Source organism: Phaethon lepturus, unplaced genomic scaffold, assembly GCF_000687285.1.
Source record: "Phaethon lepturus isolate BGI_N335 unplaced genomic scaffold, ASM68728v1 scaffold2684, whole genome shotgun sequence".
Classification (NCBI taxonomy): domain Eukaryota; kingdom Metazoa; phylum Chordata; class Aves; order Phaethontiformes; family Phaethontidae; genus Phaethon; species Phaethon lepturus.
In genome coordinates, this window is record NW_010533823.1 from 24054 (window position 1) to 42377 (window position 18324).

The 18324-nt window shown below is 41.1% G+C and overlaps 1 protein-coding gene across 1 annotated transcript in view; it reads right to left on the reverse strand.

Annotated features, from left to right (window-relative positions):
• The window catches only part of CERS6 (ceramide synthase 6), a gene marked incomplete at its 5' end in the record, with an annotated part of 64073 nt that overhangs the window by 6791 nt on the left and 38958 nt on the right, over positions 1–18324 (reverse strand). Inside the window, one exon of the mRNA XM_010285311.1 lies at positions 15046–15152. Coding sequence (XP_010283613.1) covers positions 15046–15152 — 107 coding nt within the window. The remainder of the gene's footprint in view (positions 1–15045; positions 15153–18324) is intronic.

Here is an 18324-nt window from a genome sequence, read left to right on the forward strand (position 1 = left end):
TGAAGTTTTGTGAATACAGCACTAATTTTTCTGCCCAAGTACTCTGCCACAGCAGATGATTTCAATCTGGACCTCAGTAAAGAGCCTGAGAACGGAGAGTGGACAACAGATAGTAGAAACAATGGCATTTTTGGAAACAAATAATCATCTATGAATGCCTGTTACTTAGGAGGGGAAAAAGAAGGTGAGGATTTGTCAACCTCTCCATTGGCTTTATGTGTTGCAGTTTTTTTTTTTTTGTGGTTTTTTTTTAAATTACCTATCACCCGCCAACCACTAGATGGCACGTTTAATCAAGCAACCGACTGCACAGCTTTTGGGTTGCACCGGCTTCTTCTGAAGGCAGATGTAACCGAGGTCCTGCCAGGGCTTCAGAACAGCACAGCTCTCCTTTGAAAAGCTAGCGATACCGGGCTCAGCTTTTTAATAAGCAACGACATGTCCTTTCCAACAACACAAAAATCAGCTCAAGCAGTATTAATAGGAAGTATGTACAGACAGCAAATGCAGAATACTACATTTAGTGGTAATGATTTATGTATATAAATAGCATTGGCCAAAAATCAGCCACTGATTCCTGATACACTGGCCTTAATACTGTAGGGCATTTAATAATACATTTTCTACCTTTTTATTTTTGCCTTCTTATACTAAGCTGTACGTTTGCTTCATAATTTATTGAGAAGTGGATGTTTTATAACTTTACTATACAGTTGTGTTTTTACACTGTCTTTTGTTTACGGAGTGAACATCAGAAAAAGAAACGTTTTCCAGTTTGCAAAAAAGCCATCACATTATTGCTTCTGTCAGCTAAAACTCCTCAGTCTCAGCTTTGTGTAATTTGTTCTGCCAATGGTAGCTCTACATGGCACAGCAATACCCCACTTTATAATTCAAGGGGACGCTCTGATGCGTATCAAAACACAGCTGTAGTCAGCACTGTTTTACTTCACCAGTACTTATTTCAGTTCTAACCACTATAACAAATTCAAACTTGAAATCAACAACTTCTGTATGTAAAGCTACCATTATTTACATTCAACTGTCTTTTTTTATATTTAAAATACTATGTGCTCCAGAACTGTAAGGGCAGTTTCTACAGGTTTCTGTTTATATTTTCATTCACTGGACCAAATTCACCTCTGGGGACTTCCACAGGAGTCAACTGCTGCAAAAAGCAGCATTAGACCATGCAGATGGTCTGTTCTCCCAGAAGTCCAGAATATTAGGAAGACAGCAAGGCCAAAAAGAATGCTTCTGGTTCCAAAAGCAGTTTCACCATGCAAATGAGGCATCTACTGTGTATTAGGTATGGGAAATAAGCCTTCATTGAAAAAGCAGACCTCCTTCTAACCTGCTCGTTTCTGGCAAACTAAGGGCAGGACTGGAACTCTCCATTATAGCTGCATAAAGGATCTCATTAATTGCTTAGCAATGCTAAAAGGGGTCAGTGACCTGATGTGCAGGCTAGGTGTGCAGAAGGAGCTAAGGCAATGTCTAAGCCTGTAGGGCTGAGCAGCAGCTGAACGAAAAATACAGAAAGCTATAGAAAAAATGGAAGAAGGCAAATAAACTTTCTCTATTAGAATAAACCAATTATTTCATGTCAAAAGTCTGAAACAGGGAGGAAAATCTTAAGGTTAGTGGGCAGAATACAGAGAGAAATTCTACTTGTAGAGACTGAGGAAGGGAAGAAAGGTTAGACAACTTTCCACCAATTCCACTGCTGAAAGGATTCAACAGAAGCACTTTAACCAACTACACAAATAACGGGGACTGGGAAAAGTAGCATGAGAATGGATTACATGAAGGAGAAAGTCCCTATGGGATGTATATGCAAATAAATCTTAGGTTCAAATACTCAGAAAGTCATTCAGGCACTTAAATCTGCAAACATGCTTGCTAGAATTTTTCAAAGCTCTCCAGTGGTTAAATCTCAGCTTTTTATAATGAACAGTGGAAAATTTGATTCTTGGCTATCTGACTTAAAACAGCTGGACTTGATCTCAGAGGGAGAAATTACTTTAAGCTGCAAGTGCTCTACCTCTCTGAAGACTTTGGTCAGCATTTCTCAGGTCTCTGCAATTCGAAAGAAAATGTTAGCTTCTGCTTTTGAAAATAGGTTCTGGACGCAGCAATTTTTCTGAGGCCCTGAAAGATTTTGATAGCTGGACAAAACTACAGATTCTCACGGAAGATATTCTTCCCTTGTTAAATGCATCCCAAACGGGGTTGTGCACCTGTCTGCGTGAAGCTCTCAGTTTAGCATCTTGAATTAAGTAGTGTGGCTGACGAAGGCAAATGAAAACAAATTCACCACTTAATCTGTGGTAGACTTTCGGGAAAGCTGCCACAATATCTGAGCCACTGGGAGAGGTAACTCTGTACTTACTGTACTACTGCTCTAATTGAACACTTGGAATAAAATTAACACATTTTCAACAACTGCTGAACAATCAGCTGCATCACATCAACAATAACACAGGTTTTTCCTCTACTCTAACTCTTCATCTAGCCAGCAAAACAGTGCTTGGGAGGTTATTGGCAACAGGCCCATAGGCTCACTCAGATAAGATTACACTCCTTCCCTTCAACTTAGTGGGCACAAGTCCAGGCTCTTGGATAGCAGCTGTCAAGTTGATCGCTTGCCTTGCACCAGGAGTGGAAGAAGAAAAGGGAGATGAAGGAAAAGAGATAATAAAAGAGAAGATAATGGAAGAATAAAATGCTTATTTACATTTGTCTGACAAATGGCAAAAATGTGCTACGTTTGCTCCTGAAAGGATTCTGAGAGGAATGAAAGGAGGTAAATGTGGAAAGAGTAGGCAGTCTTCCAGACAGGGAGTAAATTCATAATAAACTCTGCAGACTGAAGCATGGCAGAGTGATGGGCACTATTATCACATTCAATGGGAACAGAAGCTGCAGCTGAAACGAGTGCTGCTGCATGTTGCCTTAACTTCTGCAGCACTGTCCAGTGACCAACACACTGCATGTGAAACATGCTGAATGAAAGGCATGTTGTCACCACAGTGCAATAGCCAGAAGTCTCGAAGTATAAGAAAGGACCCCAAAACATGATACCAGCTTGTTTAAATAATCGAGAATAAATGTCTTTATCTCCTTTACCATGTGTATATTAGTCAGCAGTATTCTATATTGCACCATAATCAGCTGCACTGGAACATCCTTCAATACTGCATTCGTCACAGAGCAAATAGGTGGGCATTAATGAAATTCAGATCCTATTTAGCGCAAGTAATCTGACAATACTAATGCTAGCAATGCTTCAAAGTTTCTGCTTTTTTGAAATTTTCCTATAAAAAATAAAAAATTGCACTTACTTCTGCCACAAAACATAGTAGTTTATTCTCCCATTATCCATGGTAAAAAGTGACCAAGACCACAGAATAAAGAGTCAGGAGTCTTAAATTCCGGATTTAGCTGTTCTATTAACTTATTATGTGATCTAGAGAATTTTCAAATTTCTTTACATGGTTTACTTTTTGTTACAGATAGGCACAAGATATTGGTACGTCTTGTCTGCCACACAAAGATGCTGGAGAATCAATTCATTAGCTTGTTTTTAAAAGATGCCATAAAACTGACAGGTAAAAAAAAAATCACTGAGATTCACAGACGAAGACGCAGTGGAGCGTGAAAGCACATGTATGTGGACATGTTGATCAGCCATAGGACGGTAAATCAGCTACATTTCATCAGTAGTCAAGATTTATCTCTGGGATTTAGACCTTGAAATGTAATAGGACTTCCTATCCAGGCTGTCCTAGTTACTTATAATGACAATGTTAAGCTAACTTTACACAACAGGTGACCTGACACACAGATACTTCTGCGTGAGAGACTTCAGATGAGTTACTCAACTTTTTCCCTAAGAAGGGTATGAAATGACATGCAAAATAGTAATTAAATTCAAGAAACTTTGGTCTATAGCATGTCCTGGAATCCTCCAAGCCACAGCACAGTTAAATATTTAACTATAGCAAATCCAGTACATAAAGGGCTGTACTGCCAACTTCTTCCTCTTCTGAGTTTCAGCTCGGCCAGCTGCTGTTAGGACTGTGTCTGTATCACTGTTCTGCTCTGAACAGATGCTTCTTGGTTCTTGCTGAGTGGAAGAACAAGCTGGTTTCACTTTTCAGATCCTGCTGTCCCTTAGGTTTTCAGTCCCCCAGAGTAGGATTTATGCTACTAATCAGTGCATGGCAAGTACAAGGGGAGCAGCAGAGGCCCACTGTGAACTGGGAAGAGTCAGAAGAACCAGTCACCCACACAGCATCAATGAAACAGGGAAGGAAGGACAGAGGAGAGACAGAAATGATCTTTCAATAGCATCTCAGAGAGATTCCTCACATTTTTTGGTTGGTAATGCTTGTTACCCTCTCCCTTTAGACAGTAAGTTGATGAACGGTCTCCGCAAAATGCAGCGACAGAGGAGATCTAAGCTATTGAGGCAGTGTTCAGAGCAACATTAAATCCACACACTTCAATTTTATCAATGAGCTCAGCATCATGTGGAGTTCTGCTCACCCATACCAGACCCATATCAGAACATTTCCTGACATGGTGCTAATACAAGCTCAGCTGCTGTAGAGATGGGTGTCTCCTGTTCTAATACTAATCATGAACAATACCTCTTTGCAGAAATCACAGCCCTGCCACTGAGCCTGTGTTATTTTAAGCCCTGAGTAGATCAATAGGGTTTCCAATTACTTAACTAAAATGATGGAACAGGCAGGAAATTATTCATGTTTGATGTACTGCAAAAGAGATCATTCTGATCAAGCTGTCACTGTCCTGGGTTCAGCTGTGCTATTCTCTTCACCCAATTCCTTCTCATCAACAGTTACTGCCCATTAACTGATTTTGCAGCCACTGGTATGAATAATAGTGTTTCCACTCTTGTGGATAGAAAAAACCCCAAGAATACAAGGTCAGAGACACCTTCACAATCCAAGCTCAAATCTCAAGAGAGTCTTTCAAAAGACATTATGATATGGAGAGAATCCAAATTTCCTAGCAGAACGTAATTATACTCAGCAAAATGTTGTATCAGTAATGTGTTCTGGCAAAATGCTTGAGTAAAGGCCTGTGATCATAACACACAGGCACAGAGAAACGTTACGCTAAGAATGACACTACCAAATCTCAAAATCTCCAGGCTCACACAAGACTTCTATATGAGCAGCAGAGAACACGTATCAAGATCCATTTGCCTGAAGTTCAAGTTATTCTCCAAATAAGAAAGGCATTTGTTCTGAACTATAGGAGGCCATTTTCCAATCTTTGCAAAGCAGGGTATCAGAGAACAAAAAGGCCTTCCTCATTCTTCTTTCTGTTTACTAAAAATAAGTGCAGTACCTCTGCTCAAGGAATATTTCTTCCTCTTGCTTTTGACGCACACACTAACTGTCACTGCCTTGTGTTTAGCTATATGCCATGGCAGACATTTCAGGAGGAAAAGATTATGGAAACTTTCTGTAAATGCAGGAACTAAATAAACTTAGTTCAAAACCCCACAAAACATCACAGAACAGCTGCAGCTAGTTCTCTGCCAGGTACTCAATGTCTTTCAGGTGGATTACATACCATCAATAGTAGGAGTACCACACTTTGGATTCATTGGTCTATCCCTGAGAACATGTCCCTAGAGTAATGGAATAATATTAAAATCCATAAAAATCACGCAGCTTAAGGACACGTGGTGGCACAGTGTCTGCCAAGGACTCATCTTTCAAACAAATGACTCAAGTATGATGGTCGAGTTGTAGAAGAAAGGCCAGAAGATGTGGGTTGGGAAGGAAAAAAACCAACACCAAAAACCCAATCAACTGTACCTTTGGCTCCACAAGCATCGTAAGAAATTCCTCCACACCACAGTCTGGGAAATCAACCTTAAACAGTTTTCAGTTTAATCCAATTTTCTTAGTAATTATCTCTATTTTCATATTTATTATGAGCCAAACTCTGCCATAATGCAACATTGATGAAAGCAACAGAATGGTTCACTTACATGGGTGCTGGGTTTCTCCCAAAGTGCTTAGCCGCAATGACCTCCTCCTAGCCGAGCACTAATGAGACCCTAGCTACATCACAGCTGTTGATCATGGTGTTCAAAAGCCATTTACTATTTCAAGCTAAGTTAACTATCATACTCCCATGCTTTTATACAGCTGTGATTTTTATGTCTCACATACAACAGCAGCTTGCAGTGAACCAGTAGCATCGTTCTGCTTTCGTACTGACTCTGTAGCACTACAAAATGTGCTCCACTGACACCAAACCCTGGTGCTACAGATACAGCCTCTAAAGGAAAAGGGTTTTGAGAAGAGGCAGAATGTTTGCACACACTCAAACTACCTCCAGCTAGCTAGACTGCCAGCCCATGTATAGGCTGTCTGTGGTAGTACCGTACCAGCACAGCTTCCCCTCCACAGAATGGGCAATGCTTAAAGACGTATTGTGGGCGAAGTTTCCTCACATACCTCTCTTTTAGAAAAAAAACCCAGTCAAACTGCAAATTCCCGTGGTCAGCGTCTTTTTTTTTACTCCCCTCATTCCTGCAAGTGATGCAACTTCAGAGGAGACTCAGAGAGCTTCAGCAGTTTATATGGGAAGCTGACTACCATGGCAGAAGCAACCCTCAGGTCAGGTCCTCAGGTCATCCATACTTTCCACTCACTGTGCCTTGCTGAGCTGATTTAAAAGTGGCTAACATGTCTGGCCACAAGAAAAACACCAATGCTGTTTCCCTTCCCCTGAGACATTTACACTCATCAGAATAATTCTGAGCAAAAGAAGTGCCACAGCAATGGTTTGTGTCCTGTTTTCAATCAGAGCGCAGGTTTTAGAAAGGACATATTTCGTAATAAAAGGAGGAAAGGGAGAACACTGACTGAACAGCCTATCCTTGACAACAGAAAGCGTAATTACAGCCACAGGGTACAGTCTGTGTTAGTCTCCCTTAAAAACAAGGATAAGAATCAGCTTTGGAAGTCTGATGAAATCCCTTTTCATATATTTTTTTCCTGTTGTGATCACAGGAAAATCTCATAAATGGAAACACTGAGCAAATGCCACTTTTTGTTATTTACACTGCAAACCCACAATGGTGAATGACACCTGTAACCTTTCCATTTCTTATAGCTCCCTTGTAAATAGCTGGATCAGTATTAACCCAGCACTCCAAAGATTTCAGCTTTGTTTCATGTAGTGCTCAGAGGCCTGAGTTCACAAGCGCTGTAAACAATTTGAGGAAATAGTAAAATAAGTAATGATTAGGAAGGACAACATCAGATAATGCTTTGTCAAATGCAGATGGGATGACAACATTATATATGCTCTGCTAAAGAGCTAAGACAAGAGTTGTGAGTAAATTTATGGAGACTTAGTTAATTAAACCTTCTTTGTAATCCATAAATTAAAGTCTATGAGTTCTTCAAATATACTGTAGTTAGCTTGCCAAAAACGTTATTAAATGCTCTTGATAAACTGATGGGTTATAAGTTGCCTGCTGAAACTACAAATAGGCTTAAATATAAGCACATTAGGTAATTTTTGTTAGTTCTACAGCATCCACTCACTGACAGCATGAATAACATGAGGAATCAAGTACTTTGGATCAAAATCATAATTTATTCCTTCAATATCTGCTACCCACAAACAACTTAGATTGTGCTCTGGTTTCGACAATATTCTGAGCAAAATGAGCTTGAAACAGTGTCAGAGAAGATTTATTTTCTTAATAAAAAATAAGTTATTTTACTGTAGAGCAGAGGTGTTTGTCAAACTCTACACATAATACTAGCCAGGCTAGAAAGCTTTTCACTGACTTCAGGATCCAGCAAGATTAACTAAACCCATCACAAAACACTGTGTTCATTCAGAGTCCAGACAAGGTCTGGGCAGTTGGGATTTATCTGGCTACTTATATTCTTACCATGCCAAGTAATTGACCAGGATTCTTGCTTTAACTAGTGCCTATGTAGCGCTTTGACTTAGTAGGATGCTTTTTAGGGGTAGGTTTGAGCATTCTGTTTTACCAATATGTTCAGAGGAACAAAGCAGAGTGACTCTGCCAGGGTCCACATGCTGCCTTCCCACAATACACATGCTCCAAGGGCCAAACAGGAGAAAACGTGACAGGAAAGAAAACCAGTATCAAAGATGACGACTCAACTTCCCTACCTGTTAAAAGCTGCACAGAACCTGTCAATATCAGTTAGAAAAAGAACAAAGCTAGGAAAAAGAGAGATTCAGCAAATCTTTGCAGCAGCTGCTACTCATGGGCGCTCTGCACAGCCCTATTCGTAACTCAAGCTGCAATTTTGCTCAGAGAGAAACTGATTCCAGGATAAAAGAAAGGAGAGAGAACAGTGCAAAGTGGCAATACTGGATCAGTATTTGGAGACCCAGTGTGCACATTAACAGCATGGCTAATTCCCACGCTGTTGTTCAACAACTCATGAAACTCGGGAAGACCTATTCAGCCAGTCATGCAGAGATGAGAGACAGACTAGTAATAAGTAACTAGGGTTCATTATAGCATGCCATGGTGAACAGAAATTAATTTTAACTCAGCGAGGATCATGCCATGCTTGTCTGGATCATGCAGACACTGATTGCCATGAAAAGGCAATTAGAAATCAGCCACGGGCCAGACTCTGTGTACTTTCATGAGCTTTAAAAACGAAGGAATAACAAGGAACAAAGTTGGTCTTCCAAGGACTGGCAGACCCATGCTTATATAGGATTTGTTGGCATAAAAATCCCATTTAGCAACCATACGTTGCAGTTGATGAGGAGACATGAACCTGAAACAGCTTTGAGTAACACTGAGAATTATTCTTGCCATAATTTTTTTTGGAAAACCTTTCCAAACAGAATTACAAATGGAAGATCCGGTTAAGACATACCTACCAACATTAAACAAGGTGACACCAACTAAACAAAATGGTTGACTGTCCTCATAGTTTTTAACGTGGTACAGTAGTCCGAACACTGACAGTATCTGAAGAGATCAAGGACAGGGAGGCATACTGAACTCACCTAGATGAGAATTTGGGGGACAGCACATGCAGACCATGACCTGTGCTCTTTATAATCAGCTTAAAACTGGCCTTCATTTACATTGGTACAGTTAAGCCACTGTTTTACATTTGTCAGTGCATATATGTAATATGTACATGCTGAGACCTCACAGGTCAGATGAATGACAATGCTCCCTGCTTCCTCGCCTTTTGACAGCAGTATTTGTCAGCAACACTTCCCTGAAATCCACTATATTCCACCTCTCATGCAATACAACTGATTATAAAAATAATAAAAAGTAGTGAAAAACAACCACAGACTAGTACTAGTCAGAGCAACCTGAAAGAACCTGAATTTACCCAGCTTGGTGCCTTTACCTGGTAAACATCAGCCTAGTCTTCCTGGAAGCTTTCTCCTCCTTCTTTCAAACCCAAAAGTTACACCGTTACCTGTAGTTACCTTAAGCGACCTTTTAAAACGATTAACAGGTTTAGTAACCTTATATCTCCCTCCACAGCAACCACTTTTCTTCCACTGAAGCTCTTGGAAATACCCTGATTCATGGTCATCAAAAACCAGTTTCAGATATCAAACTCTTCACAGCATTAGGAGATTTATTCAAACTGCCCTGTCAAAAAAAATGTGCATTCCAGAAGAATAAGCGAAGTAAGTGAGTAGTCTTGGGTCTCCTGTACAGCCCAGACTTGAAGAGTTTCACGGTTCTTATAACATGAACTCTGCAACTAGCAATAAGCAAAAGAAGACTGGAGAATGCAGTGCATCACCTTCTTCACTCATGTCTCCTGGAATGGAAAATGCCTGTTTGTCCTCCACATACCTCAAAAAATGATTAATAAATATTACGACCTCATGGAGTTTCCTTTCCTGGATATTGAAAGAAAATCAAAACAACAGCAAAAAGCAAACCATTCCTTTATCAACAGAGAGAAGACTATATCCATGTAACTAAAGCAAAAACAAGCATTTGAGGCTTGGGGAAGAGGAATTGCAAGGCTTATTGAAATAAAGAAAGGCTTTGCCCAGCCTGATTAGACTAGCCAAGGGCTCATATAATTTATATAAATTCTTTGGTTTGAGATTGCTTTCATTCTCCCTACAATCCTGTATCACCTGAGAAGGCATCATGTTCCCCCGACTCATGGAGAGTTGTGTTTTATATTGTAATTTGCTAGAACAGTGATTATGCGCAAGTGGGAGAATTTCACGAGCAAAATGTCTTGTCAGTGAAAATAGCAGCTTTACTCCTACATTCACTTAGCAGCAGGAGGCAGAAAGTGTACTGGGATTTTTGAATTACTGCTGAAATGAACTCCAGATGCCTGCAGAAAGACTGCTAAATATATACCTAATTGCCAGTTTCTTTTGTCTTAGTCCTGCTGCTAAACAACCTTCAAACAACAGTATTTGATACATTCTGAATTCTTTATTAGCACCTTTGTGCAAAATTAAATGGCACTTGTGCAAAGCTGGAGCACAACAGCATACCAGTGCTTCCTAAGCAACATCTCTGGAAGCCCGTCTTGGGTATTTGCTTTCCTGTGTGGGGGAAGTTTTCTTATAAATTACAGTCTTCCTTTTACATTACATGCACACCAATTTTATACCTCTCAGTTTTTATGCTAGAAAATTTTGCATATTTTTAATGTAATATTAATCAGACACCAAATTTTGCTATTTTGAATATTCGACAAAGGAGAGCAAAATTATGCTTCCTGGCCTGCTGCCGCTCCAATGACTCATCTTTGCTGATATGCAAGTTAATGCGGGTGAAGATTAGAATTGCTGTTTCATAGAGAAAAAGGATTTGGGAGAGACATGCTCATACATCTCATGCTTCATCCCTGCTAACCCTGACTCCCACACGCAAATGCCCACAGTACGGCTGAGAGCTATGAAACTGCCCTCCGGGCTCCGTGATTATAGGTGTATGTAAGGGTAACCATTAGGAGTACATACATCAAAGCTTTGGCCTAGAAATAAGATGGTCTTAAAAATCAAAGACCATGTACACCACACTGAACCATTTGCATATGTAATAAATATGTTCTTCCGTTGATTAAGGGAAAGGAGAGGCAGAGGGATAGCCACTGTAACCACTCCATCTGTGACACAGGAGCACACAGCCCTGTCAGCTGCTGCGTTCCCGTAACACACAATCCCTCTGCCTTCACAAGTCTATGCTGATCTTTCCCATCCCAGCAGCAAACCTCACCCACAGCTGTAACCTGCTGCCCTCATTAGCCCAATATTCAATACCAAGGGAGCCAACACAACAACAGAAGCTACTGTGCAGCCCTCTTCCCTTCTCCCTCCTCCCCAGATCTATTCGCTTTGATTTTTACCCTGCTTTCACCACACTGGGCCAGTGCTACTCTACAGAGAAGGATTCAGACAAGGTTCAATATAAAGTGGCACGGAAGTGCTGCTGTCACCTAACGTATACGGGAACGGATGGGCACATCCAGAACACCAGCACAAACTGCCACAGCTGTAAAGCAGGGCTCAAGTTCTGACACTTGCTAGATAACTTAGCACTGTACTGGTAATCTCTTCCGGTACTCCTCCAGTCAGACAGCATGAAGTGTGTATTAGGGACACTTAAGACAGACTTCAGATCTATGATGCCCGATTCCTACTCGCCATGTCAATCTTTAATTTATAATTTGCCTAGTCCTAGCAAGGACTTCCTGCACAGTGTGACCTTGGCTGCAACACTTGACAGAAATCACTCAAGACAGTGTGAACCTCCAGTTTCTGAGCTTCAGTTCCAGTTTTAAACACACAGTGTTATTTTAAACACTTCAGGTTGAAAGTGTGGGCTTTCCAAAACTTGACTACCATTGTAAGGATGTAAAGGATGGGAAAATCTTGACCTTGCTGATTTTCAGATGTCTCAAGAAAAAAAGTGTATTGGGCAGCTGCTTCTAGTTAAATGTGTGAAGACGAATGACCTCCTTCAAAATCGTGCACTCGGGACAAGATTATTCTGCCCTTTGTTGATTTTGCAGCAAGGCAAGCACACAGAAGTGATCTGGTAAAGTTTGCATTTGAGTAACAAAAAAATTCAAGTCAGCAGTTCCTTCTTAGCCATTTCAAATAAGAGATTGAGGCTTAAATGCTGGAGTCACAGCATTACATAAACACGTAAGGCAACTCACAGAATGGCTGAGGTTGGGAGGGACCTCTGGATGTCATCCTGTCCAACTGCCCTACTCAACCTGGGTCACCTGTAGCAGGCTGCCCAGGACCATGTCCAGATGGCTTTTGAGTATCTCCAAGAATGGAGATTCTACAACCTCTCTGGGTAACCCATGCCAGTGCTCAGTCACCCTCACAGTGAAAAAGTGTTTCCTGATGTTCAGGTGGAATGTCCTGTGTTTCAGTTCATGCTCATTGCCTCTGGTCCTGGCTCTGGGCACCACTGAAGAGAGTCTGGCTCAGTTTCTTTACACACTCCCTTCATATATTTATATATATTGATAATATCCGTCCTGAGATTTCTATTCTTTATGCTAAACAGTCCCACCTGTCTCAGCCTTCCCTCACGTGCAAGGTGCTCCGGACCCTTAATCAATCTTACGTCGTTTGCTGGACTGTCTTGAATAGCTTTGTGTCTCTCTGGTATCTCTCCTCCACAGAACTGGACACGGTACTCCAGGTATGGCCTCACCAGTGCTGAGTAGAGGGGAATGATCACCTTCCTCAACTTGCTGGCAACACCCTTCCTAATGTAGCCCAGGATACCACCAGCTGCCTTCGCCACAAGGGCACATTGTTGGCTCATGTTCACCTTGGTGTCCGCCAGGATCCCCTGTTCCTTTTGTGCAAAACTGCTTTCCAGCTGGTCAGCCCCAGCTTATACTGGTGCAGCACTTTGCACTTCCCTTTGCTGAACTTGATGAGGTTCCTGTCGGCCCATTTCTCCAGCCTGTTCAGATTCCTTTCCTCTGTATAGCTGCACAACCCTCTGGTGTATCAGCCACTCCTCGCAGGGTGGAAAATGAACTAACTTGCTGATGGTGCACTCTGATACATGATCCAGATCATTAATGATGTTGAATGGGACTGGACTCTGTATTGACCCCTGGGGTACACTGCTAGTTACTGCCCCCAACTAGACTTCATACCATGGATGACCACCCCCTGGATATGGCTGCTCAGTCAGTTTTCAATCCACCTCACTGTTTGCTCATCTAGCCCATACATTATTATCAGCTTGTCCCTCAGGATCATCTGGGAGGCAGTGTCGAAAGCTTTACAGAAGTCAAGGCAGACTACATCCATTGCTCTCTCCTCATCTACCAAGCCAGTCATTTCATCATAGAAGGTTATCAGGTTGGTCAGGTATGACCTCCTCTTTTCCCTCCCCTTTGCAAACCCATTCAGTCATCATCTGACTGAGCCTGACTGAAGCAGAGTCACATATTGCATGCAGTCTCCGGTAGCAGAACTGCACTGGTGGAATTGGGTCCTCCCTCCATTTCTCAATATAAAACAGAATGCAACAGGCAGATGAAATCCTACAAGCAGGAGTGTCACCATTTTTCCTATCTGAGATGATCCAAGTAGAAAAACTAGCTAGCTTCATTTACAGAAATTCACTGATTGGCCAAGTTAGTGTCAAGGATGACTGAGGAAAGTGAAGCAAAGCTGTTTAAGAAACAAATAATTGTTCCTTGGAAAAAATAACAACCATTTTTAAACACAGTTTGTTTGTCTATCCATCTTCCCCTTTTGTCATGGTCCTTCACCAACTCACAGCGTAGTAGGGACCTGGCATTATCACATTATCTTTGGAGTCATTAAATGCTAAATGAAACTTCTACATTGTACTATTAAGCAGAGCTGATGACACAGCTCCCTAAGGGCACCTTGGTCTTATCCTGTTTGCATTAACAAAACCTCAAAGATACATCATTATAGAGGATTTGAAAAGAAATTGTGGCAGAAAGGTTGACATTGCCATCTGTAATGCTTAATTAAGGACCTTGGTGGTAATCCCTCTAAATAAAACTCTGCAAAGGGTAACATTTGTGGCATTCTTGGTGCTTCCCAAAAACTAAACTGTCACTGTTATCTTCTGATGCAATAACAGATCCCTCTTGCTCTCATAGGCATACAGAAATTTGGGTTAGTTCTGTTCACATGAGACAAAGGAAGGGTCCAGAACACAAGAGTGAGGCCAACACTTTCTCCCAGCCCTCCTCATGTATGGGGCACAGATTATAGAGAAACTTGGATGGGTTTCTACACTGAAGTACATCAGTGTATTTCTTAACTAGCCTGCTACCTTTTGGATGTTGAAGACCCTAGCTAAAGAATTGAACAGCTATGTCCTGTTTGTGTGCATGCACGTATGTGTACCTAGAAGAGAGATTATGTGCACATGCAAGCAGCTGCCTTTGTCTGGGAATAGATGAGATTACAGTAACACCTGTATAACCACCTCATTGACGTAGGTATTACACTGCTTCCCCAGGACCCTCAAGTCAAAGGTGGGGTGGAAAGGGAGTAGCCTGTAATATTGCAATCTGCATGGCAGTAATATCTTTATACTGATTTCAGTGGGCCGGACTTTCCTTTTCTCACTGTTTTTCTTTAAGCTGACCATGTTCATAAAGTGTGCACTGAAAGCTAATGAGAAGATTCTAGCTTCAAGCTTAGCCTCTGGTCAGTGTCTTCAGTGACTAGTATTTTATTTCTCCTCTAACTTCTTGCCAACACAGGCAAGCAACTGCTAACTTGAAGCTATGTACCTTAAAACCAGCAGAAGCCCCATGTGTTTCTTGTCTAGCACACAGTAAACACAATGGCACTGTAGCACATGGCTATTTCAGCACCTGGTTACGTCTGAAACTCTCCTTGGTGCTGTGGGAAACACAGTAATGTCAACGAATCACGTTCAATTACAACATAGTTATTTCCAAGCTTGTTTGGTGCTTAGCATTTGAGGAAAACGATATGCTTACTCACCATAAGGGATATATGCCAAGCCTACTGACAATGAAGACAATGGCAAATGTAAGGAACAGAAGGTCACTCAGTTTTTGACACTTGCAATAGTTTGCCATTTTGGCAGCCTGTAAAAGAAAGAAATGTCTGTTTACTTCTGTGAGGACAACTGAGTTCTCTTATATTGTGTATAAGCTGTAATAAGAAGAAATAAAATTTTTATGAAATTGCTAACATTTTCATTGGGCCACCTCACAGTGACCTCGTAACTCCTCTCCACCATGCAGCTGGAAAATGTCTTCTCAGAAGAAAACCCAGACTGCGTAAAACCAGAGTACATCTCTCATTTCTTCCTTCCCCACTCAATTTCCTTGTTGAAATCCTACAACTTCAGATTCACAAAACTCTTCTAAACCTTTTATTGAACCCAATTGTGTTTATGCTGTCCTTGTCCGCAACCTCTTTACCTACCTGTCTCTCACCTTTCCATTTTCAGCATCCATCCATCTTCTGCCTGCCCCATGCTCTCTGACTTTCTAGTGGTGATATATATAAACTTTGTCTCAAATACTCTGTTGTGCCCCATATCCTACATTCTCTTACAGCATCTCTTCTTCCTTTCTGGCCTATACAGAACAGTTTCTACCTCTAAGATTATACCCGTCCCCTTCAAATCTTTTTTCTAAGGCTCTCTTCCCTTCTCTGTCCAACTTTTGCTTCCCAACTTGTTGCCCTACACTTATTTTTATATGCTTCTCTCATTTGGCTTCATGCAGTCTTCCAACCCCTCCTCAGTGAAGGAGTCTATTAATTACTCTTCACTCAAACCACTCATTAAAACACTGATCTCCCCTGAAGTTTCTTTGCCCTCTTCTCCCTGAAGAACAGCATGTACAAGCAAACTTGTTTTAAGATATCTATGCTGCTTCCACAGTGTTCATGCGTGCAAGCAGTTACTTATTTCAAAACATTTGCTTCGAGGCAGGGACAGTCCTTCTTTATATTTTCTGTCAAATGTATCCAGAGAGTCACTGCACAATGAATTACATGAAGAGCCTGATTTAGTGTCCACTTAAGTCACTGGGATCCCTTTCAAAGTCCCCTCTGAGGGGGCCTTTATCCAGCTCCCACACTGAGAAGATGCTTACTTGTGCAGCCTTTCCAGAGCGCTAAGAAGGAGCAAAATTACCACGACTATGCATATAGAATACTCTTCTGAATGCATAATTCAAACCAGAGAATTGTCTAAAATGGTGAGAGACACTCAGCATGCTGTCTGGTTTTTTTTGGTATGAACACACTGAACCTTAAAGTGCTCAAGGCTCATGTCAGACAACCTGACTGCCAAAACCAACCTGCACTTTTGGATGTCACATAACTTCTGCAGTGTTTCCACACAAAATCTGAATATAAAGGATATCCTCACTAACAGAAAACTAGTTAGGGAGCTCAAAATATAAGGAAAGCCACCAGTGCTGCAAAGAAAACATGACCTTTCTGAATCAGCCCTATATTCTACAGAGGACACAAATGAGTTTCCTAGTCATTTGTACTCACAGTAAGAGAACACTTTGGTGCCAACATGCGAAGCAGAAGAGTTATTAACACCTTGATTTGCAGATGACTGAAAATTCACATAGGAATTTTGGGTTTATTTCCATGGTGGCAATCTAAAAAATGCTGATTTCATAGTGTGTGGAGCTGATATTGCTATAGCAACTTGTAGTAGTATCATACCATTTCTCAAAAACAGTACAGCTCTTGGGTCATCAGTTCTCAAGTAACAAATCTACAAGTGATATTGATACGGAAGGACTACAAATAAAAGTAAAGAGTATGTTATTGTATGGAATTTGGCAAACTATGACAATACAACACAATTTTCAAGGCTTAAAAACCATGACTACAACTGAACAACACAGCTCTTCCAGATACTCTTGCTAGTCTATTTAAATCCATTTATTTTATAGTGTGGCTATTTGCCTTGGTCTGAAGCATCCATTCCCTACTCTTTTAGAGAAGTGTGTTAGGAGATAGCTGGAACATAACAGAAAGGGTTCAGGTTGAACTGTCAGCTATGTGAGGCTCATACACCAGCAGCATACCAAATTGGTAACTACTAACATCTATACACTGACATCAAAATTGTCAGAGTGTTCATTAATTGAAGCTGAAAAGTTTCAAGGTTCCCAAATAGGTGGGATTTTAAGTGCCTCAGCAGGTTAGGTTACAGTGTTTCCAACCCACAAGCTGTACTGCAGTTGCAAAGGTACCCTGGACCCCTTAAATAACTTAGATGGGATTCTGAAAGTTGCCCCTCAGTAGTCTAGATTTCAGCTTAAGCTAATGTAATAGCTTCCTAGGCAAGCAACGGACTCTACATTTGGCCTGTCCTGCCATGGTTAGGCTGCTTTGAGTATCCAAGATATCTTTCATTCAGACCTAAGAGAACACCTATGTATTCCTGAAATCCTGCTATGACTCTTTTGTACCTGCAGATACCTTAAGGCCTATGGATAAAAGTTCACTTCCAGTATTCCTACCAACATATATTACTTTCTGCAATGAAAATAGCAAAAATGTTGCATTCCAGCTTTCCACTGGACATGTTTTGTTATGAAATGGTAGGTGGAAAGAGTCTGGTGGCCTCTGGAAATGGCTTTTCATTTTTACAAATATATAATATGTAAAACAGGTCAGGTGCACAACTGACCCATCGTGGCAAGATATTTTACCAGCTGCTTTGACAGTTTGATAATTTTCTTCCTATGCACTGACTTCCGCTCAGCAATGTCAGCAGTGTGCAGGAGTCTGTCTTCTCTCATATGGCACTGGGGCTGTGATCCACTGCCCTAGCAGAAGAAAGTCTGTTGAGTGAGTCGTAATGGCCCTCCTAGTAAATCCTTCTCAGGGGTTTTGATTCTCTTTCTTACACTTTAGACTGGCTTTAGTACTTCCAGTCAGAATAAACTGAACGAATTGACTAAAAAGACCACTAAAGTATGTGTCTCATGGGGAGGTGTACTTGCTCAATGTTTGCAAATCACATCAGAATACCAGCAATGTCTCTTTATCTTAGCCAGTGAATGAACAGAGGAATTGAGAAAAAATATGTATCTCGCTGCGTTCAAGGTAAGTTTTTAGCTAGCCTATTACAGCTGCTCTCCAGCAGTTTTATAGTTTCACAGGCACTGGTCTGATCTGGAATGAACACTGTCAAGTACATCTGTCCGGTGGTGAGAAAAGAGGAATGCAGAAAGTTTGGGTGAACCCACAGCTAACAGAATGGATCTACACACA